The following is a 22,289-nucleotide window of genomic DNA, read 5'->3' as shown; positions in this document are numbered from 1 at the left end:
GGATTCACAAAATTCTTGTAAAGGACAGTTGAGATTTGAGCACGTGAATGATACATGTGAGCTATAATTATAATTATAATATTATTGATTAATGATAAAACAAAAGTAGGCAACCCTTTTGAATAATAATGAATAATTTGGTTGACCGCTTCTGCTGTTAAGGGCTGCGACACTTGCCAGCATTGTCTTTAAAGAAAAGTAGCGAGCATCGCCCCCACACCATTAATTATCAGCTTTTGGTGTACAAATCAACAGCAGATTTCATGAGATTTCATAATCTAAGCTTTACTGTAGAAGACCCTTTCATAAATTCTTAAATCATGCTTATGCATTTACAACAAACAGTCTAACAGTAATATTTGTTTGCCCTTTTGGAACTTTACTTTTTCTCTTCCCCACCTTTTTTTTTTTTGCCTTAAAAAATCAGCAGATAAATTTGCATTTACTTGTATGTCCAGTATCTACCATTCCAATGTTGTAGTTGTACTTGTCGTAGGCTAGTTGTCAAGATGAGGATGATGTCGACACTTTTCATTGTTTCTCTACATTACAATAAAAGCTCACAACCTTTTTTGCACTTGACAAAAAGGTTAAACCAATAAGTTTTCATTTGAACTACACATTAAAAAAACTACTTTTTTGATTTAGACAGTTCTTGCACCCCAAGAAATGATAAGCTCTCGATTTCTCTAACTCTGTTTCTCTCTCTCTCTCTCTCTCTCTTTCTCTACTTATCTCCATCCTAAACCTCACATACTCTTCTCTTTCTTCTTCTATACTTTCAAGCAACAACAGATATAACCCAATTAAAATCTGCTAGAAATGACTGATGCTCCACATAAACCACAACAAACACCCCCGCCACAGCCACAACAAAACCAGCTGCAAGAACAACAAAAACGACTCTGTGATTACTGTAACGACAAAACAGCTCTTTATATTGCAGAGCAGACTCCGCCAAGCTTTGTTTCTCATGTGACCGAGAGGTCCACTCAACAAATCTGCTTTTCTCCAAGCACTCTCGCCTCCCGCTATGTGATGCCTGTACTCTTCCCCTGCTTCAATCTTTTGCGAAACAGAGCACTCTGTTCTCTGCTCCAATTGCGACTGGGAACATCACAACCAGAGCACCTTTATGTCTCATCTGTGCATAATCGTAGACCGATTGAGTTCTTCACTGGATTTCCATCAGTGAATGAGCTGTTCCACAATATTTGGGTTCGATGATTTGGACAATAAAGCTCTGTTTTTGGGAGATGATAATAGTAATGATAGTAATAACGATTGTTTTTATGGCGATGAGATCATCGGATTTATTAGTTTGGGAACCTCCTGAGTTTCTAAGTATAGATGACTTGATTGTTAGGAGTGACTCGGCTGATAATTTTCAGGCTCTGGACGTGCCCCCTCTGCCCAAGGCAAGTATCTTCTTCTGTTCTAAATGTTCTCTCTCTTTTGTTAAATTTAATTTTATCTTTAAAAAATTGTTCTTTTTTTTTTTAAAAAAGATTTTGCAAGTTCGATTGATCTGCCTTTTCACTATCTGTTTGGGAATAAAAATATATTAGAAGTGTTTTCCAATGATAGTTTGGAAAGTTATACCCTTCAATTCTTATTTGCTTGTTTAATATGAGAGTAAAATAAAATTTAGGGTTTTCCTTTTGTTTTTTTTTTTTTTGGTTCCCTGTTTTGTAGATTGAGTGTGTGATCTTGCTGATTCAAATTTGTGATGCTTAGTGCAAGCTAATAACTGTTATATCTCGAATTATTCTTTGTTTCTTGATTCATTGTTCGCAGTTTTTTATTTTTTTGTAATTAATTATTAATCGGCAATTCTATTGAAGTTGTCTATCGACTATGGTAGTTTAACTTGGTTCAGGATATTGTTGTTGAATCAGAATCGAAATGCTGCTTGTGGGAAACACAAGGAAGAAATGCTTTGCCAGCTTCGTCAACTCAGCAAGTTGAAATCTGAGTTGAATTATGAAAATGCGGATGCTAAACCCATTATAAGGTTCAAATCGTCGGTGCCTGACCAAAACTTGCAGCCAGCGAATATATACACTGGTTCTGGACCAGATGCAGAACCAATCTCTTATCCTGCTTCCGAGGTAAAATCTTGCTTCATTTTTGTTATCTTGAAATTGATTCCTTATGCTTCAAGAATGTAAGTTTCATGTGTAGTATCTTTGTGCAAAGTTTGAAATTGTTGTGGGCAAGATGTTACTTGCATTTATGGTTACTCTTATTGTTTTGAACTTGATCAGTGAAGTCCAAGGATAGATGGCTGGTTGAGGTGAAAATGGAAAGTGTTCGCCTGAGTGATAATGGATGGATTGAGTGTAGTCCTTGGGGAATGGGGACTGTACCGACTTGCAGGTTGTGTCTGAATTTTATACGAAAATAAGATTTTCTGGCTTCAACTATAAAGAGAGTTTTAAGCCTTTGCAAATATAAACCATTTGAGGTCAGAAGAATGTCTTGAATGGAAGTGAAAGAATATTAGTATCAGCACTCAAAAGGGATGTCAAAATACGAGTGCTACTGTGGAGAAGAAGTTGAGCTCCTCTCTATGTATTATCATCTTAATGTTACAAATTTGAATTAGCCCTTAGCGAATATGCATTTGATTGGTAGACACAAGTATATCTTACAACCTTCCAATCCTACCATACCTCTTAGCTCACCTAACCCCTCAAACCTTCTTGGTTTGAAATTTTCTTACTGCTTGTTGAGCTGAGCTGTTTGGCAATCAGCCATTGCTATGAGTATAGCCATTAGTGGATGTGGATGACTCATTTCATATCATCAACGTAAAGTTTTGAGTCTTACAATTCTGCACCTTCCTAGAAATGTTCGGAACTAAAAAAACAGCAGTGCCACAGTTATACTTTGTAACATACAACAGATCTGGAATAATGCTAGCATCACCTTTGTCCCAGCATCTTATGCAAACTTGGAGCGGTCTTATCCATTAAACCATTTCAAATATCCTGAGAATTAGATCACTAAATAGGGATCTCACCGATTACCTAGTCAATGAATAAAAGAGAAAGACATCAGGTCAATGCTGTTTGGGATGCCTATACAAAAAAGGTGAATGGGCTTATCATCAAAGTTTATGGAAATTCTTATATATAGTGCTGGATCATGGAATTGGACCTTGCTTTAATGTCAGCAATATCAATTTGATGCTGCAGCTTATTTTTTACTTCAATTGAAATGGCTTAATTTAGACTCCGTTTGGTTTATTATTGGGTAGTTTTTAAAATAATCTTTTGAAAAAAAGTTAAATTGGGTGGGTATTACGATGTAGAATTTTGAAAATTAACATAAATACCCTCTATGTTTATTTATTTACTAAACACCCCTATAATAAAATATTCAAAGTTAACAAAAACATCCCCAATCCACTCATAAATACAGACAACCAGTCACCATTGTCGAAGGGTGGTCGAAGTTGCTGTATTGACGTATGACTGGCTTGATATTGCCGGTCTTGCATCGATATGGCCTTTTCCGGCCAAATCCACCGTGGATCTGGCTGGAAAAGGCCAGATCTGGCCATTGACGGCCAAATTTGGCTGCATTTGGTCATCAACGACCACCAAAGATACGGCCGTCATTGATGGCGACCCTATCTTGGCCATCGTTGACGACTGTCAACAGCCAAAGATCTGGCCTTTTCCGACTAGATCCACCGTGGATCTGGTCGGAAAAGGCTAGATCAGCGCACTACTGGCCAGATTCAGCTGATAGTGTGCCATTATACTAGATTATGGCCAACTTCCGACAATCGTGGCCGGAATCTGGTAAATTTGGGTTGTTGGGGTGTTTTTGTCAATTTTTTTAAAAAAAATTGGGGGTTGTTTAGTTAAATTAACAAATTTAGAGGGTTTAAATAAATTGAATAATTTAGAATTGTATTTTGAAGATAGGTGAAGCAAACTTAACTTTTTTGGGAAAACTATAATATGTGAACCAAACGCAGCCTTAGCAACTAAAGATTCATTGAACCCCACTGAACTTTTCAAAAATTTCAAAAAAATATTAATAGTTTATGGATTTTACAATTTTAATCCAACTTAACTTCATGTTGACCCCACAAAATAAATTATTAATTAATACTTTTTAAATTTTTCTCTTTTCTTTATTTTCTCTATTTTGCTTTCATATTATATATTTTTTTTTTGGTTGGATATTCAAGAAATGTTATTCCTTTGGATTACAAGGGAAGATGATATTAATTTTATTTTTATTTTTATTTTTTTACTTAAAATTAATTCTTTTCTTTTAACTTTCTTAATTGATGAAAGATCATGAAAGGTTACTCCTTTGGATTTTTGTTGAGTTTAATAAATGGGTTTGAAATAATTCTTAGATTTTGATGTGAATTTTGATTTAATCTTGTTTATATTGAGGTATGAGTTAATTAATTGTTGTTTTAAGTTGGGTTTGATAAACTGTGGTTAGTTATTGAGTTAATTTTTAATATGGTTTAAAGAATTGATGAAACACTAAGTTGTAGAGATTTGAGGATTTGATTTAATTTTGATATATTGGTTAATTGCTTCATATTTAGAGTTAGATTTGATGGGTTTTCATGGGTTTATGAGTTAAATTTTATTGGGTGAGTAGAAATTGTTAAAAAAACCTAAGTTATGAGTTGAATTTTGATCAATTTTGTTTTTTAATTGTAATTGCAAATAAATTATATTTCTGATAATAAAAATTCTTTTATTTTTTTAGTTATGGACAAGTTTTTGATCAAAAGTAAGATTTCTAACGAGGAACCATCAATCGAACAAAACATAAGGTGTCACGATAGTGTTTACAATGAGCCTATGAAATTTAGTTCAAGACAAACATATATTGAGCTTAACTTGAGTAGTCTTCTTGCAGATCTTGAATTGAGGATTAAAATTTTAGAATATCATCATAATGATAGTCAAAGTGAGAAAGACATATTTGCAAAAAGGATTTTGCTAACCACACAATCATAATTTTAAAAAGCGAGCAATTAGGAATTAAATGCATTGTTTTAATCCCATTTGATTTAGAGAATATGCAAATCAGTTGGAGTATAGTATAGAACATGAGGGTGTTTTTGTTTATGTTGTTATCTTGTTAGATATAAAATTAGCATTGACATTATCTGTTGCAACTATAAGTGTTGAAAGGGTATTTTCTACGATGAAAATTGTAAAAAATCGACTACGGAATCGAATGGAAGATAAATTATTAAATGATTGTCTTATTATATATATATATATATAAGAGAGAGAGAGAGAGAGATGTTTGATAGAATTGTCAATGAAGCAATTACGTAACGTTTTCAAAATATAAAAAATCGGTCGAGGACAATTGTAGAACTGATAATTTGGTATATATAACTTTTAAAAGTATATTTTTTTATGCTTATTACTTCATTATATATTTTATTGTAAATTTATCAATTTTAATGTTTTGAACCTACTGATTCAGAATCCTGGCTATGTTCCTGTTTCAATGGTATCAAGAAACCATTTTGAGGACATTTCTGTTGTCCCAGACAAACATTCAGATATCGGTGGCTGTATAAGGGTTGTCAGTGATGGTGATGAAGGGGGATCTCAACATCCAGTTACTACTGAAACATTACCAGTTTTTCCTAAAGTTGGTCTACATGAATTAAACAGTCAAGAAAGAGATTCTGCACTCTCACGGTACAAGGAGAAAAAGAAAACACGGAGGTATAACGCCCTTTTCACCTATTAATTTCCAAGAATTGCAGTAGTCTATTAATTTTGTGCAAAAAATGATTTCTTAACAAGATATTCTGGCTTTCAGAAAAGTGTTTTTATAAAATGATTCATCATGGACTTGAATATAAATTATAAAATGTAGCTTACAGTGTACTTTGATGGGTTCCTATGCATATATGTTTATGTTTGGTTTTAAACTGACGGTTGTAGAGCGGATTATAACAGGTATGATAAACACATCAGATATGAATCAAGAAAGGTTCGGGCTGAAAGCAGGACAAGAGTTAAAGGACGTTTTGCAAAGATTGATCATTAATGGTACATTTGTAAGCAGTAACCACTGACGAATCTCTAGCACAGCTTATATCAGGATGAGTAGTGTATTAAAAAATGGTTTTTGTCAGGAGAAGTTAGTCATGTATTGTGTGTACTGTAAAGTCTTGTGTTGAGTAGATGAATTTGCTCTTGCAACTGCCTCTGTGTTGTGCTACGTACGCAGAGAGGTGGCTTTGAGTTTCGTTAAGATCATATGAAAGGTTAATTATTGATTAAGTTGAAGCAATTATAATTTAGATTAATCATTTTGTGGTTCAGTTTTGTTTGTTGATAACATAAGATAAGAATATTCTAGAGAATAACAATCCGCTTAGGTGTTATTTTATTTACAACCCCAATTACTTTTCTTGCCACATAGATTAGAAGTTAATTCAACGTAGAATAGCAGTAATTAAGTTTGGTGTGGGTGGGTGGAACATAACAGTAATACTTAATGGAGGGTATAAATAATTGAGTCTTCGTTTGTAGGTAGAAAAAAATTAACTGAGAGACGTGTAGAAAACTCAAGGATGTGTGTCCAACTGGGTTTCAGCATAGGCATAGCCGTAGCCCATAAAAATAACTTAGTTTATTGTTGAAAAAACACTAACCCGCAGTCTGGAAGTGGATGAAATTTAATTAATAGAAAGCAAAAGGGCATTTACTAGTCATACAGCCTCACCCACCAACAAGCAATTAATTATACATGTCCAAATAATAAAATAAACTAATTACCAATAGTTATACCCATCAACCAAGTGCTCCTGCTCCATCAGATCAACTTGTATATTATTATTATTATTATTATTATTATTATTATCTACCGTGATCTCTTGTAGAGATTGAAAACAGCTAGGACTACCAGCAAAAGGAACGCAAACGATCCAAGCAGAGACAACACAAGTCCAGCCTCAAATTGCCGGCAGAAGTCACCGAACACATTGCAAACCTTGTGCCACTGTACGTGCGAGTTCCCATTCATACCCAGCACTCCTATTGCCATGGCAGCTCCTGTAGCCGAGAATAGCAGTCCCATCATTGCTAAATCTACCAATGTCATTACTAATTCCAACCTATTATTTAGTTTCGGTTTGGCCATTCAGTATGCCCACGATACTCCTGCATATGCGCATGCTATAACATCTGATACCAGCAAGTACCTACCAATATATAATAACATAATTATAAACGATATTGAAAAAAAAAAACAAATTAATAAGAAATCCTAATAACTTGAAGCAAAGAAAGACAGTTTTAACTTACATAAAAGCTGATATATACTGCCATTTAGCAGTGACAGGAACATGGAGGGGAGGCAAAGTTTTGACGAGAGTGAAAGAAACCATCTGAGTCTCCTTATCGACACCCACAACAACGGCAGAAATGAAGGTGAGAATGAAGGCAAGAGCGCGAAGCATGATATCACTATATCTTTCAGTCTTTGAATTCTCAATCACCTTCTTCACATTGCTCCCAACTCCATTCACTATGTTGTTGTTGCTCTCGGGCTTGTCCATAGTTTTTGCCAAAAGTAGAGAGCAAGTATGGGTGGTTTAATGGATATATAAGTACAAAAGGAGTAGATGGGCATTGGAGGGGGAGGTTGTAGACTTGTAGGTGCATTCAAGGCATTAAATAAGACCACACTGTGCACAGCGTCTCTGTTTCAGTTTGATGCTGAAATATGTACTACTCTTGCAGAGTGCAGCCTGTGTTCGCTATTTGAATTCAGTACTTCTCATGAAAAACAAAACATGTTTTTAATGTCCAGATTTACAAGTGTCATTAGTTTCTTAAAAGTTATAGAGGAATTTATATATGTAATTAGCATGATTAATGTTTAAACGTCTAATTATTATGTAGCACCTTCAAATGAACATGTAATTAGACATTTATATGGTGAGTGAACTACCACACAACCAAACTCTGGAGAAATAAATAAATGGGAATTACTAAGGCCAAGGCTAAGGCTAAGGCTAAAACGAAATATGTGATTGAGTTGTTTTGTTTTGTTGCTTTCAAGTCGGTTGTAATGCATCATCATTTACAGCCCTTTCTCTTTGGACCAACCATAAAATTACACAAAGGAAATGCGAGGCCACTGGGCTGTGCTGTACATATGCTTATTCAATATACATACCACCTACCTCTCCCAATAGAACCCCACGTATATTTAAATATTAAGAATGTTTAGTGTAAATAAACGTTTTTTTGCTTTTTCAATAGAAAAAAATAATCACACTCGTGACCTCTAACAATTTAATCAGCAAGTGAAGCCAGGCAATTTCAAATTGTATTATATATGTAGTTTAATTTAATGTCTTATTTTGGAGTCCCTGGCCGCAACATAGAGAATCAGAGAAAGATATATATAACTCTTCTCTCCTTAATTCGATCGCAACATTTGAAAATGCTTTGCTTGTCTTAATTAACTTGTTAATTTAATGATCAATTGATTTATTAATCACTAAGGTTGTGACACAAGTGATTTTCACTACTACATTCATATAATTAAGTTAAGTCAATTATAGAACTTTCCTAAACTGATTGAAATAAACGTACACGATATCTTCTTTCATTTTTACTGCGCAATAACGAATTAATTGAGTATTTTTCATATACATTATATAAATATTTAAAGATGGAATGCATCTATATATAAATAAAATTAACAACACTACTGTTAAAATGTTTGGTATGGATTTGAACTCTCTTAAATCTCAATTAACTTAAATGATAGATAGGGAGTAGCGTACGTTTGATTTTCTTGTAAATTACATGAAATTCCATAGATGTCAATTATTTTATTATAAGATAAGATTCCATGCCTATTTGCTCTTGAAATGTTCCTTAATTAGCCCCCATTAATTAAATATCAGTTTCTTATAATTTGTATATGCATAATCAACTACGAAGGCAATACATAAACCAAAAAAAGAGACCATTAATTAATACGTAAAACAAGTAGATATATGATTGGTATCCATTTTAGGAGTTTTTATTAAAGTAGATAGCTAAGCCTCGATTTATGAAGAAGATCACATTATATTTATATATATATACGACACTAAAACGTGTTAAACTACTGGCATATTTATTACGTATTATTATTAGTATGATAAGAAAATACCCTTATGAAATTAATACAGTAATTGATTGATTAAAAAAGTATGGTCAGTTTGTGATAGTTAAATTGACGAGAAGAAGATCGAGATCCACGATAGATATGGAGTAACTGATTTGAAAAGAAATGGGGTTGGGTTCATGTAATTGGAGGAAAAAGGTATGAGTGGAATCCGTTTAAACGTAACGGCGAGCGAAGTGGGGTTATGATATCTCCCGTGCTAAATCCAACTTAGCAAACGTAAACAAGTCTCCCAATTAGCTATTTCCATTACTATCATCATTTTCTTCACGTCAACAATTGCCTCCAATCTCAAAAGCCGCTTTACTTTTCAAGCCACATCCACAACAACCACTAATTAAACTAATACAAAGTAGCCTAATTCTGATTATTGCATGCCAACTTCACTTATTTTTTCTTCCTATTTTAATTCATACTTACCATCAAAAACTTTGTCAGGAACCAAAAATGTAAACTTCACTTGGCTATGGCTTACTGAGGAGCAATAAATGGGCACTTTGCAGTATAATTACCCAAAGTAAATATGCATTTATATTTCAACAGCTAAGTTATGTGGCTAATCTAACCTTAATTCAGTGACTTTTTAAAGACGCGTTCTATTAATGTTCATATAACGCTCGTATAATTAAAGTATCCAGCTCATCACCTAGTTTGTAATTGCGTCCCACAAAATTTCCGGAACAGTTAATTTGTTCCAAGAAAACAAAGTAGAATATTGTACAAAGCAATTCATCTATGTCAGCACCTGCCACTTCATAACCTGTATATATACCTATTCATTGCAAATAATTCATAAGCTCCCTGTGCTACTCTCAACTGCTTTACTCTGCAGGCACTTAGCTTCAAACCAAGAATGGCGATACTTGGAACTCACACGCCTATTATTTTTGGCCTTCTTGGTATACTTACTTATCAAACGTTTCTTTCATTAACTTGACCCTTTTTTTATTATTGTTATTCTATTTCCATGGATATATCAAAATTTATGTTCTTCATTTTGTGCAGGTAACATTGTGTCATGCCTTGTTTATATGGCACCATTGTAAGCTCTCTCTTTCTCTCTGTCTCTTATTCGTTCTTTGTATAATTTATTGGAATTTCACTTAATTGAATTAAGTTGTTACTTATAATTTATTACAGGCCAACCTTCTATCGCATTTTCAAGAAAAAATCGACAGAAGGGTTCCAATCAATACCATATTCAGTGGCACTGTTTAGCGCCATGCTGACGTTGTACTATGCCTACCTGAAGGCTAATGCATTTATGCTCATAACCATCAACTCAGTTGGATGCGTCATAGAATCCTTATACCTCATCTTCTACATGATTTATGCAACCAAAAGTTCCAAGGTATTTCGATCACTTCTTTATTGTGAATTTAAGGTGGTGAAATATTATTGTAAACTTTGTACTACTTAATCTGCAGATTTCTACGGCAAAGTTGCTCATCTTCTTCAACTTCGGAGCATTTGGATTGATTGTAGTCTTCACCTACCTATTCTCCACGGGCCCTCGACGAATTGCAGTGGTGGGATGGATCTGTGCTGTCTTCTCTGTCTGTGTTTTTGCTGCTCCTCTTAGTGTCATTGTACGTACCCTTTACACCAACTCTGATGCGCAACTCACTTTTCATTGATCAATATTAACTGTGTTTCTTTGATTGATCAAATATTTTTAGAGGTTAGTCATAAAAACAAAGAGCGTAGAATACATGCCATTTTCACTCTCCTTCTGCCTCACAATCTGCGCTGTTATGTGGTTCATGTATGGCCTTTCTGTTGAGGATTTCTACATCGCAGTAAGTATATATATATATATATATACAAGTTTCTTAATCCTATTAAAGCTAAATTATTTGTCTAATACTTGTACTCAATGTTTATGGTATTGGTTCTTAATCAGACACCAAACATTATGGGCCTAGCATTTGGGGTCACACAGATGATACTATACCTCATCTACAGTAAAAGAAGAAACGAAATCATGCCAGTAGTTGATCCAAAAGAGGAAGTAAATGGAATCCACATGAACAGTATAGCTGATCTGCCAAGGGAGAATTCTGATCGCCCACAACAAATTAACTATCCTGATCCTGCTCCATCAGATCAAATTGTTAGTTTTATATTATTATATATTATCTACCGTGATCTCTTGTAGAGATTGAAAACAGCTAGGACTACCAGCAAAGGAACGCAAACGATCCAAGCAGAGACAAAACAAGTCCAGCCCAAATTGCCGGCAGAAGTCACGAACACATATGCAAACCTTGTGCCACTGTACGTGCGAGTTCCCATTCATACCCAGCACTCCTATTGCCTGGCAGCTCCTGTAGCCGAGAATAGCAGCCTCATTGCTAAATCTACCAATGTCATTACTAATTCCAACCTATTATTTAGTTTCGGTTTGGCCATCAATATGCCCACGATACTCCTGCATACGCGATGCTATAACATCTGATACCAGCAAGTACCTACCAAATATAATAACATAATTATAAACGATATTGAAAAAAAACTTAATAAGAATCCTAATAACTTGAAGCAAAGAAAGACAGTTTTAACTTACATAAAAGCTGAAATATACTGCCATTTAGCAGTGACAGGAACATGGAGGGGAGGCAAAGTTTTGACAGAGTGAAAGAAACCATCTGAGTCTCCTTATCGACACCCACAACAACGGCAGAAATGAAGGTGAGAATGAAGGCAAGAGCGCGAAGCATGATATCACCATATCTTCAGTCTTTGAATTCTCAATCACCTTTTCACATTGCTCCCAACTCATCATATGTTGTTGTTGCTCTGGGCTTGTCCATAGTTTTTGCCAAAAGTAGAGGCAAATGGGGTGGTTAATGGATATATAAGTACAAAAGGAGTAGATGGGCATTGGAGGGGGGGTTGGAGAGTGCCTTCAAGGCATTAAATAAGACCACATGTGCACGCGTCTCTGTTTCAGTTTGTGCTGAAAATATCACTACTCTTGCAGAGTGCAGCCTGTGTTCGCTATTTGAATTCAGTACTTCTCATGAAAAACAAAACATGTTTTTAATGTCCAGATTTACAAGTGTCTTAGTTTCTTGAAAGTTATAGAGGAATTTATATGTAATTAGCATGATTAATGTTTAAACGTCTATATTATGTAGCACCTTCAAATGAACATGTAATTAGACATTATATGGTGAGTGAACTACCACACAACCAAACTCTGGAGAAATAAATAAATGGGAATTAACTAAGGCTAAGGCTAAAACGAAATAGTGATGATTTGAGTTGTTTTGGTGTTGCTTTCAGTGGTGTTAATGCATCATCTTTACAGCTTTCTCTTTGGACCAACCATAAAATTACACAAAGGAAATGGGAGCCACTGGGTGTGCTGTACATAGCTTATTCAATTATCCACTACCCCTCTCCCAATAGAACCCCACGTATATTTAAATATAAGTAGATGTTTAGTGTAAATAAACGTTTTTTTCTTTTTTAATAGAAAAAATAATCACACTCGTGACCTCGAACAATTTGATCAGCAAGTGAGCCAGCAATTTCAAATTGTATTTTAATGTGGTTTAATTTAAGGCCAAACGACTTACACCAACCCAAGGTTTGGCTAAACGCCAGATTGATACCCAAAAGATTTAAAACGACAAACAAGTACTTCCGTCATGTGCTGTTAGTCATTTCCGTTTGCTAATGGGGAAAAGACTAGAATGCCCTCTGGAAATATTAGTCTATTTTTTAATTATTTTTAGACCCCTTAAGTTTATTATTTCATCAAATACCCCCAGAAAAAAGTTTAAAAATTAACAAAAAGACCCCCACCACCCATACTTGCCAGATTCTAGCAGCCACCGCCAATGGTGGGTGGACGGAATCTGTCACAACGGTCTACACCACCACCGAAATGGCGGTAAATCACCGATTTGGCCGGAACGTGACGACCAAGAATGGTCGTCGTTGATTGTCAACGACGGCCAACTTTGGCCATCACTGACGGCCAAAGATGGAGTGTTGGACGTCGACGTGCCAAATCTGGCCGTAGATCTGGCCTTTTTTGGCCAGATCCATGGTGGATCTGGCTGGAAAATGCCATATAAGCGCGCTACGCGCCAGATTCGATGGTCTACGGTGTAAACGCAACTTTTCGGCCAGATTCCGGTGGTGGTGGCCGGAATCTGACATTGCGGGTGGTGGGGGGTGTTTGGTCATTTTATAAAATTTTTATATATAAGGTGTTTAGTTAATTAGCAAACCTAGGGTTTTTTTACAAATTTAAAAAAACTAAAGTATCAACTTCAAGGGATTCTAGTCTTTTCACCATTGCAAACGGAAATCACTAACAGCACATGACGAAAGGTACATGTTTATCGTTTTCAAACCTTTTAGCTACCAATCATCGTTTTCACCAAAACCTTGGATAGGTGTAAGTCGATTCCCCTTAATTTAATGTGGAGTCCCTGGCCGCAACATTGAGAATCAGAGATAGATATGTATAACTCTTTCTCTCCTTAATTCGATCGCACACATTTGAAATAAGCTTTGCTTGTCTTATAACTTGTTAATTTAAAGATCAATTGATTTGTTAACCACTAAGGTTGTGACACATTTTAAAGGATTTTCACTACTATAATAAGTCAAGTCAATTCTAGAATTTTCCTAAACTGATTGAAATAAACGTACACGAATCTTCTTTCATTTTACTGCGCAATAACGAATTAATTGAGTATTTTAAAATACATTTATAAAAATTTAAAGATGGAATGCATCTATATATAAATAAAATTAACACACTACTGTTAAAATGTTTGGTATGGGTTGGATTTGATTTGAAACTCAATAACTTAACATGTCATAATTGATGAAAGATCATGAAAGGTTACTCATTTGGATTTTTGTTGAGTTTAATAAATATGTTTGAAATAATTCCTAGATTTTGATGTGAGTTTTGATTTAATCTTGTTTATATTGAGGTATGAGTTAATTAATTGTTGTTTTAAGTTGGGTTTGATAAATTGTGGTTAGTTATTGAGTTAATTTTGAATATGGTTTAAAGAATTGATGAAACCCTAATTTGTAGAGATTTGTTTATTTGTTTTAATTTTTATATATTGGTTATTTACTTGATATTTAGAGTTAGATTTGATGAGTTTTCATGGGTTTATGAGTTGAATTTTATTGGGTGAGTAGAAATTGTTAAAAAAACCTAAGTTATGAGTTGAATTTTATAAATTTTGTTTTTTTTAATTGTAATTGCAAATAAATTATATTCCTGATAATAAAATTCTTTTATTTTTTTAGTTATGGACAAGTTTTTTGATCAAAAGAAAGATTTCTAACGAGGAACCATCAATTGAACAAACATAAGACGTCACGATAGTGTTCACAATGAGCATATGAAATTTAGTTCAAGACAAACATATGTTGAGCTTAACTTGAGTAGTCTTCCTGCAGATCTTGAATTGAGGATTAAAATTTTAGAATATCATCATAATGATAGAGTCAAAGTGAGAAAGACATATTTGCAAAAAGAACTTTGCTAACCACACAATCATAATTTTAAACAGCGAGCAACTAGGAATTTAATGCATTGTTTAAATCCCATTTGGTTTAGAGAATATGTAAATTGGTAGAAGTATAGTATAGAAAATGTGGGTGTTTTTGTTTGTGTTGTTATCTTTTTAGATATAAAATTAGCATTGATATTACATGTTGCAATTGCAAGTGTTGAAATGACATTTTCTACTATGATAATTGTGAAAAATCGACTACGGAATCGAATGGGAGATCAATTATTAAATGATTAACTCATTACATATATTGAGAGAGAGATGTTTGATAGAATTGTCAATGAAGAAATTATGCAACGTTTTCAAAATATAAAAAATCGTCGAGGACAATTGTAGAACTGATAATTTGGTATATATAAATTTTAAAAGTACATTTTTTATGTTTATTACTTCAATATATATTTTATTGTAAATTTATCAACTTTGATGATTTGAACCCATTTGACTCAGAATCCTAGTTACATCCCTGGTTCAATGGTATCAAGAAACCATTTTGAGGACATTTCTGTTGTCCCAGACAAACATTCAGATATCGGTGGCCGTATAAGGGTTGTCAGTGATGGTGATGAAGGGGGATCTCAACATCCAGTTACTACTGAAACATTACCAGTTTTTGCTAAAGTTGGTCTACACGAGTTAAACAGTCAAGAAAGAGATTCTGCACTCTCACGGTACAAGGAGAAAAAGAAAACACGGAGGTATAACGCCCTTTTCACCTATTAATTTCCAAGAATTGCAGTAGTCTATTAATTTTGTGCAAAAAATGATTTCTTAACAAGATATTCTGGCTTTCAGAAAAGTGTTTTTATAAAATGATTCATCATGGACTTAAATATAAATTATAAAATGTAGCTGACAGTGTACTTTGATGGGTTCCTATGCATATATGTTTATGTTTGGTTTTAAACTGACGGTTGTAGAGCGGATTATAACAGGTATGATAAACACATCAGATATGAATCAAGAAAGGTTCGGGCTGAAAGCAGGACTAGAGTTAAAGGACGTTTTGCAAAGATTGATCATTAATGGTACATTTGTAAGCAGTAACCACTGACGAATCTCTAGCACAGCTTATATCAGGATGAGTAGTGTATTAAAAAATGGTTTTTGTCAGGAGAAGTTAGTCATGTATTGTGTGTACTGTAAAGTCTTGTGTTGAGTAGATGAATTTGCTCTTGCAACTGCCTCTGTGTTGTGCTACGTACGCAGAGAGGTGGCTTTGAGTTTCGTTAAGATCATATGAAAGGTTAATTATTGATTAAGTTGAAGCAATTATAATTTAGATTAATCATTTTGTGGTTCAGTTTTGTTAGTTGATAACAGAAGATAAGAATATTCTAGAGAATAACAATCCGCTTAGGTGTTATTTTATTTACAACCCCAATTACTTTTCTTGCCACATAGATTAGAAGTTAATTCAACGTAGAAGAACAGTAATTAAGTTTGGTGTGGGTGGGTGGAACATAACAGTAATACTTAATGGAGGGTATAAATAATTGAGTCTTCGTTTGTAGGTGGAAACAAATTAAATGAGAGACGTGTAGAAAACTTAAGGATGTGTGTTCAACTGGGTTTCAGCATAGCCGTAGCCCATCAAAAATAACTTATTTTTATTGTTGAAAAAACACTAACCGGCAGTCTGGAAGTGGATGAAATTTAATTAATAGAAAGCAAAAGGGCATTTACTAGTCATACAGCCTCACCCACCAACAAGCAATTAATTATACATGTCCAAATAATAAAATAAACTAATTACCAATAGTTATACCCATCAACCAAGTGCTCCTGCTCCATCAGATCAACTTGTATATTATTATTATTATCTACCGTGATCTCTTGTAGAGATTGAAAACAGCTAGGACTACCAGCAAAAGGAACGCAAACGATCCAAGCAGAGACAACACAAGTCCAGCCTCAAATTGCCGGCAGAAGTCACCGAACACATTGCAAACCTTGTGCCACTGTACGTGCGAGTTCCCATTCATACCCAGCACTCCTATTGCCATGGCAGCTCCTGTAGCCGAGAATAGCAGTCCCGTCATTGTTAAATCTACCAATGTCATTACTAATTCCAACCTATTATTTAGTTTCGGTTTGGCCATGCAATATGCCCACGATACTCCTGCATATGCGCATGCTATAACATCTGATACCAGCAAGTACCTACCAATATATAATAACATAATTATAAACGATATTGAAAAAATAATAATTAATAAGAAATCCTAATAACTTGAAGCAAAGAAAGACAGTTTTAACTTACATAAAAGCTGACATATACTGCCATTTAGCAGTGACAGGAACATGGAGGGGAGGCAAAGTTTTGACAAGAGTGAAAGAAACCATCTGAGTCTCCTTATCGACACCCACAACAACGGCAGAAATGAAGGTGAGAATGAAGGCAAGAGCGCGAAGCATGATATCACCATATCTTTCAGTCTTTGAATTCTCAATCACCTTCTTCACATTGCTCCCAACTCCATCCATTATGTTGTTGTTGCTCTTGGGCTTGTCCATAGTTTTTGCCAAAAGTAGAGGGCAAGTATGGGTGGTTTAATGGATATATAAGTACAAAAGGAGTAGATGGGCATTGGAGGGGGAGGTTGTAGACTTGTAGGTGCATTCAAGGCATTAAATAAGACCACACTGTGCACAGCGTCTCTGTTTCAGTTTGCTGCTGAAATATGCACTACTCTTGCAGAGTACAGCCTGTGTTCGCTATTTGAATTCAGTACTTCTCATGAAAAACAAAACATGTTTTTAATGTCCAGATTTACAAGTGTCGTTAGTTTCTTAAAAGTTATAGAGGAATTTATATATGTAATTAGCATGATTAATGTTTAAACGTCTAATTATTATGTAGCACCTTCAAATGAACATGTAATTAGACATTTATATGGTGAGTGAACTACCACACAACCAAACTCTGGAGAAATAAATAAATGGGAATTACTAAGGCTAAGGCTAAAACGAAATATGTGATTGATTTGAAGGAGTTGTTTTGTTCTGTTGCTTTCAGGTGGGTTGTAATGCATCATCATTTACAGCCTTTTCTCTTTGGACCAACCATAAAATTACACAAAGGAAATGGGAAGCCACTGGGCTGTGCTGTACATCTACTTATTCAATATATATTCCACCTACCTCTCCCAATAGAACCCCACGTATATTTAAATACTAAGTTAAGCATGTTTAGTGTAAATAAACGTTTTTTTCTTTTTTAATAGAAAAAATAATCACACTCGTGACCTCGAACAATTTGATCAGCAAGTGAAGCCAGGCAATTTCAAATTGTATTTTATATGTGGTTTAATTTAAGGCCAAACGACTTACACCAACCCAAGGTTTGGCTAAACGCCAGATTGATACCCAAAAGATTTAAAACGACAAACAAGTACCTTCCGTCATGTGCTGTTAGTCATTTCCGTTTGCTAATGGTGAAAAGACTAGAATGCCCTCTGAGAAATATTAGTCTATTTTTTTAATTATTTTTAGACCCCTTAAGTTTATTAATTTCATCAAATACCCCCAGAAAAAAGTTTAAAAATTAACAAAAAGACCCCCACCCACCCATACTTGCCAGATTCTAGCAGCCACCGCCAATGGTGGTGGACGGAATCTGTCACAACGGTCTACACCACCACCGAAAATGGCCGGTAAATCACCGATTTGGCCGGAACGTGACGACCAAAGAAATGGTCGTCGTTGATTGTCAACGACGGCCACATCTTTGGCCATCACTGACGGCCAAAGATGGAGTGTTGCGACCGTCGACGGCCAAATCTGGCCGTAGATCTGGCCTTTTTTGGCCAGATCCATGGTGGATCTGGCTGGAAAATGCCATATAAGCGCGCTACGCGCCAGATTCGACTGGTCTACGGTGTAACGCAACTTTTCGGCCAGATTCCGGTGGTGGTGGCCGGAATCTGACATTGCGGGTGGTGGGGGTGTTTTGGTCATTTTATAAAATTTTTATATATTAAGGTGTTTAGTTAAATTAGCAAACCTAGGGTTTTTTTTACAAATTTTAAAAAAACTAAAGTATCAAACTTCAAGGGCATTCTAGTCTTTTCACCATTAGCAAACGGAAATCACTAACAGCACATGACGAAAGGTACATGTTTATCGTTTTCAAACCTTTTAGCTACCAATCTATCGTTTCACCAAACCTTGGATAGGTGTAAGTCGATTCCCCTTAATTTAATGTGGAGTCCCTGGCCGCAACATTGAGAATCAGAGATAGATATGTATAACTCTTCTCTCCTTAATTCGATCGCAACATTTGAAAATGCTTTGCTTGTCTTAATTAACTTGTTAATTTAAAGATCAATTGATTTGTTACCCACTAGTTGTGACAACATTTTAAAGTGATTTTCACTACTATAATAAGGTCATATTCTAGAATTTTCCTAAACTGATTGAAATAAACGTACACGATACTTCTTTCATTTTTACTGCGCAATACGAATTAATTGAGTATTTTTTAAAATACATTATATAAATATTTAAAGATGGAATGCATTATAATAAATAATTAAACACCACTACTGTTAAAATGTTTGGTATGGTTGGATTTGATCTTAACTCAATTAACTTAAATGATAGATAGGGATAGCGTACGTTTGATTTTCTTGTAAATTACTGAATTCCATAGATGTCAATTATTTATTATAGAAAGATTCCTGCCTATTTGCTCTTGAAATGTTCCTTAATTAGCCCCCATTAATTAAATATCAGTTTCTATTTGTATATGCATAATCAACTACGAAGGCAATCATAAACCAAAAAAAGAGACAATTATAATACGTAAACAAGTAGATATATATTGGTATCAATTTAGGAGTTTTTATTAAAGTAGATAGCTAAGCCTCAATTTATGAAGAAGATCATTCATATAATTTATATTTATATCGACACTAAACGTGTTAAACTACTGGCATATTTAGTATTATTATTAGTATGATAAGAAAATACCCTTATGAAATTAATACAGTAATTGATTGATTAAAAAAGTATGGTCAGTTTGTGATAGTTAAATTGACGAGAAGAAGATCGAGATCACGATAGATATGGAGTAACTGATTTGAAAAGAAATGGGGTTGGTTCATGTAATTGGAGGAAAAAGGTAGAGTGGAATCCGTTTAAACGTAACGGCGAGCGAAGTGGGGTTATGATATCTCCTGCTAAATCCAACTTAGCAAACGTAAACAAGTCCCCAATTAGCTATTTCCATTACTATCATCATTTTCTTCACGTCAACAATTGCCTCCAATCTCAAAAGCCGCTTTACTTTTCAAGCCACATCCACACAACCACTAATTAAACTAATACAAAGTAGCCTATTCTGATTATGCATGCCAACTTCACTTATTTTTTCTTCCTTTTTAATTCATACTTACCATCAAACTTTGTCAGGAACCAAAAATGTAAACTTCACTTGGCTAGCTTACTGAGGAGCAATAAATGGGCACTTTGCAGTATAATTACCCAAAGTAAATATGCATTTATATTTCAACAGCTAAGTTATGTGCTATCTAACCTTAATTCAGTGACTTTTTAAAGACGCGTTCTATTAATGTTCTATAACGCTCGTATAATTAAAGTATCCAGCTCTCAGTATTTTGTATTGCTTCCCACAAAATTTCCGGAACAGTTATTGTTCCAAAACAAAGTGAATATTGTACAAAGCAATTCTCTATGTCAGCACCTGCCACTTCTACCTGTATTATACCTATTCATTGCAAATAATTCATAAGCTCCCTGTGCTACTCTCAACTGCTTTACTCGCAGGCACTTACTTCAAACCAAGAATGGCGATACTTGGAACTCACACGCCTATTATTTTTGGCCTTCTTGGTATACTTACTTATCAAACGTTCTTTCATTCTTGACCCTATTTGATATCCTGGTATATCAAAATTTATGATCTTCATTTTGTGCAGGTAACATTGTGTCATGCCTTGTTTATATGGCACCATTGTAAGCTCTCTCTTTCTCTCTTCTCTTATTCGTTCTTTGTATAATTTATTGGAATTTCACTTAATTGAATTAAGTTGTTACTTATAATTTATTACAGGCCAACCTTCTATCGCATTTTCAAGAAAAAATCGACAGAAGGGTTCCAATCAACCATATTCAGTGCACTGTTTAGCGCCATGCTGACGTTGTACTATGCCTACCTGAAGGCTAAGCATTTATGCTCATAACCATCAACTCAGTTGGATGCGTCATGAATCCTTATACCTCTCTTCTACATATTTGCAACCAAAAGTTCCAAGGTATTTCATCACTTCTTTATTGTGAATTTAGGTGGTGAAATATTATTGTACTTTGTACTACTTAATTGCAGATTTCTACGGAGTTGCTCATCTTCTTCAACTTCGGAGCATTTGGTTGATTGTAGTCTTCACCTACCTATTCTCACGGGCCCTCGACGAATTGCAGTGGTGGGATGGATCTGTGCTGTCTTCTCTGTCTGTGTTTTTGCTGCTCCTCTTAGTGTCATTGTACGTACTTACACCAACTCTGATGCGCAACTCACTTTTCATTATCAATATTAACTGTGTTTCTTTGATTGATCAATATTTTTAGAGGTTAGTCATAAAAACAAAGAGCGTAGAATCATGCCATTTTCACTCTCCTTCTGCCTCACAATCTGCGCTGTTATGGGTTCAGGTATGGCCTTTCTGGTGGGATTTCTACATCGCAGTAAGTATATATATATACAAGTTTCTTAATCCTATTAAAGCTAAATTATTTTCTAATACTTGTACTCAATGTTTATGGTATTGGTTCTTAATCAGACACCAAACATTATGGGCCTAGCATTTGGGGTCACCACAGATGATACTATACCTCATCTACGTAAAGAAGAAACGAATCATGCCGTAGTTGATCCAAAGAGGAAGTAATGGAATCCACATAACAGTATAGCTGATCTGCCAGGGAGAATTCTGATCGCCCACAACAAATTGAAGGAATTTAGAATGGACTACACATTTATATTCAACCAAGTGAAGAAAATGTGTGATCCGGGAGCTGTCACCATTAGCCTATCAGTTAAAATTTATCGGCCATATATATATATATATATATATGCGAGACACTTCATACTCCAACGACAGGAATCGATAGATGGAATTATATTTTTATTTTTTATTTTTGGCCTATTTATAAATAAAAATAGAGCTTAAATTGTTGTTCCATGTGGAAATATATCTCATACAAAAACATGGGATCATCTTATGCATGTTAATCAAATACAACTATATAACACGCTGGTTGCAGCAAATATTAAAGATGCAATGAACATCATCTGATTAGTTATAAGTACAATTTTATTCTCTGCTGCAAAGTAAAAAGTATTATATCTTCAAACTTTCCACCTCTGTGTTAACATGGTGTTGAAAAGAGGAAAGAGATTGGATTTGAGTGCACGGCAAACTAAATGATATTCGCATAACAGAATTGTCTTGTATTTTCTTTATATGCATGGGATTGCGGATTGCCTTGGTTTTCCTCCTCTTT

General features: G+C 34.7%; 3 protein-coding genes, 1 long non-coding RNA gene and 1 pseudogene across 4 annotated transcripts; 4 read left to right on the top strand and 1 right to left on the bottom strand.

Moving 5' to 3' along the window:
- The first annotated feature begins 775 nt into the window (after nucleotides 1-775).
- Nucleotides 776-16,050, top strand: LOC116116239 (zinc finger protein CONSTANS-LIKE 13). The gene is given in 9 exon segments (XM_031402337.1): nucleotides 776-931; nucleotides 934-1,044; nucleotides 1,047-1,138; nucleotides 1,141-1,212; nucleotides 1,214-1,309; nucleotides 1,311-1,418; nucleotides 1,899-2,111; nucleotides 15,213-15,460; nucleotides 15,698-16,050. Coding segments are annotated over 9 exon segments (1,140 nt in total). The 5' UTR covers nucleotides 776-822; the 3' UTR covers nucleotides 15,789-16,050.
- On the top strand, nucleotides 5,672-6,322 carry LOC116116261. The gene is made up of 2 exons (XR_004125783.1): nucleotides 5,672-5,732; nucleotides 5,970-6,322. It is a non-coding gene; the product is annotated as an uncharacterized LOC116116261 (long non-coding RNA).
- Nucleotides 9,965-12,212, top strand: LOC116117172 (bidirectional sugar transporter NEC1-like). Its single transcript, XM_031403206.1, has 8 exons — nucleotides 9,965-10,103; nucleotides 10,210-10,246; nucleotides 10,345-10,555; nucleotides 10,632-10,793; nucleotides 10,884-11,003; nucleotides 11,108-11,317; nucleotides 11,363-11,481; nucleotides 12,188-12,212. Exons 1-8 carry the CDS (start codon nucleotides 10,058-10,060, stop codon nucleotides 12,210-12,212), a joined length of 930 nt encoding a protein of 309 aa, XP_031259066.1. The 5' UTR covers nucleotides 9,965-10,057.
- A 535-nt stretch (nucleotides 16,051-16,585) lies between the features above and the next one.
- Nucleotides 16,586-17,336, bottom strand: LOC116116395 (CASP-like protein 1E2). The gene is made up of 2 exons (XM_031402472.1): nucleotides 17,026-17,336; nucleotides 16,586-16,925 (listed from the first exon to the last, which is right to left on the bottom strand). Exons 1-2 carry the CDS (start codon nucleotides 17,277-17,279, stop codon nucleotides 16,586-16,588), a joined length of 594 nt encoding a protein of 197 aa, XP_031258332.1. The 5' UTR covers nucleotides 17,280-17,336.
- Nucleotides 17,337-20,565: 3,229 nt separating this feature from the next.
- Nucleotides 20,566-21,653, top strand: LOC116116122 (annotated as a pseudogene).
- The last annotated feature ends 636 nt before the right edge of the window (nucleotides 21,654-22,289 follow it).

The sequence above is a fragment of the Pistacia vera genome, unplaced genomic scaffold, assembly GCF_008641045.1.
Source record: "Pistacia vera cultivar Batoury unplaced genomic scaffold, PisVer_v2 Contig123, whole genome shotgun sequence".
NCBI lineage: Eukaryota > Viridiplantae > Streptophyta > Magnoliopsida > Sapindales > Anacardiaceae > Pistacia > Pistacia vera.
The sequence above is the reverse complement of the archived record's forward strand: the minus strand, read 5'-3'. Positions and strand labels throughout refer to the sequence as shown.

Coding starts and splice junctions, on each gene's coding strand:
- LOC116117172 (XM_031403206.1), top strand. CDS start 10,058: ATGGCGATACTTGGAACTCACACGCCTATTATTTTTGGCCTTCTTG. Junction 10,556..10,631: donor ATGCAACCAAAAGTTCCAAG/GTATTTCGATCA, acceptor CTTAATCTGCAG/ATTTCTACGGCAAAGTTGCT. Junction 11,318..11,362: donor CTGCTCCATCAGATCAAATT/GTTAGTTTTATA, acceptor GATCTCTTGTAG/AGATTGAAAACAGCTAGGAC.
- LOC116116395 (XM_031402472.1), bottom strand. CDS start 17,279: ATGGACAAGCCCAAGAGCAACAACAACATAATGGATGGAGTTGGGAGC. Junction 16,926..17,025: donor CAGTATATGTCAGCTTTTAT/GTAAGTTAAAAC, acceptor ATATATTGGTAG/GTACTTGCTGGTATCAGATG.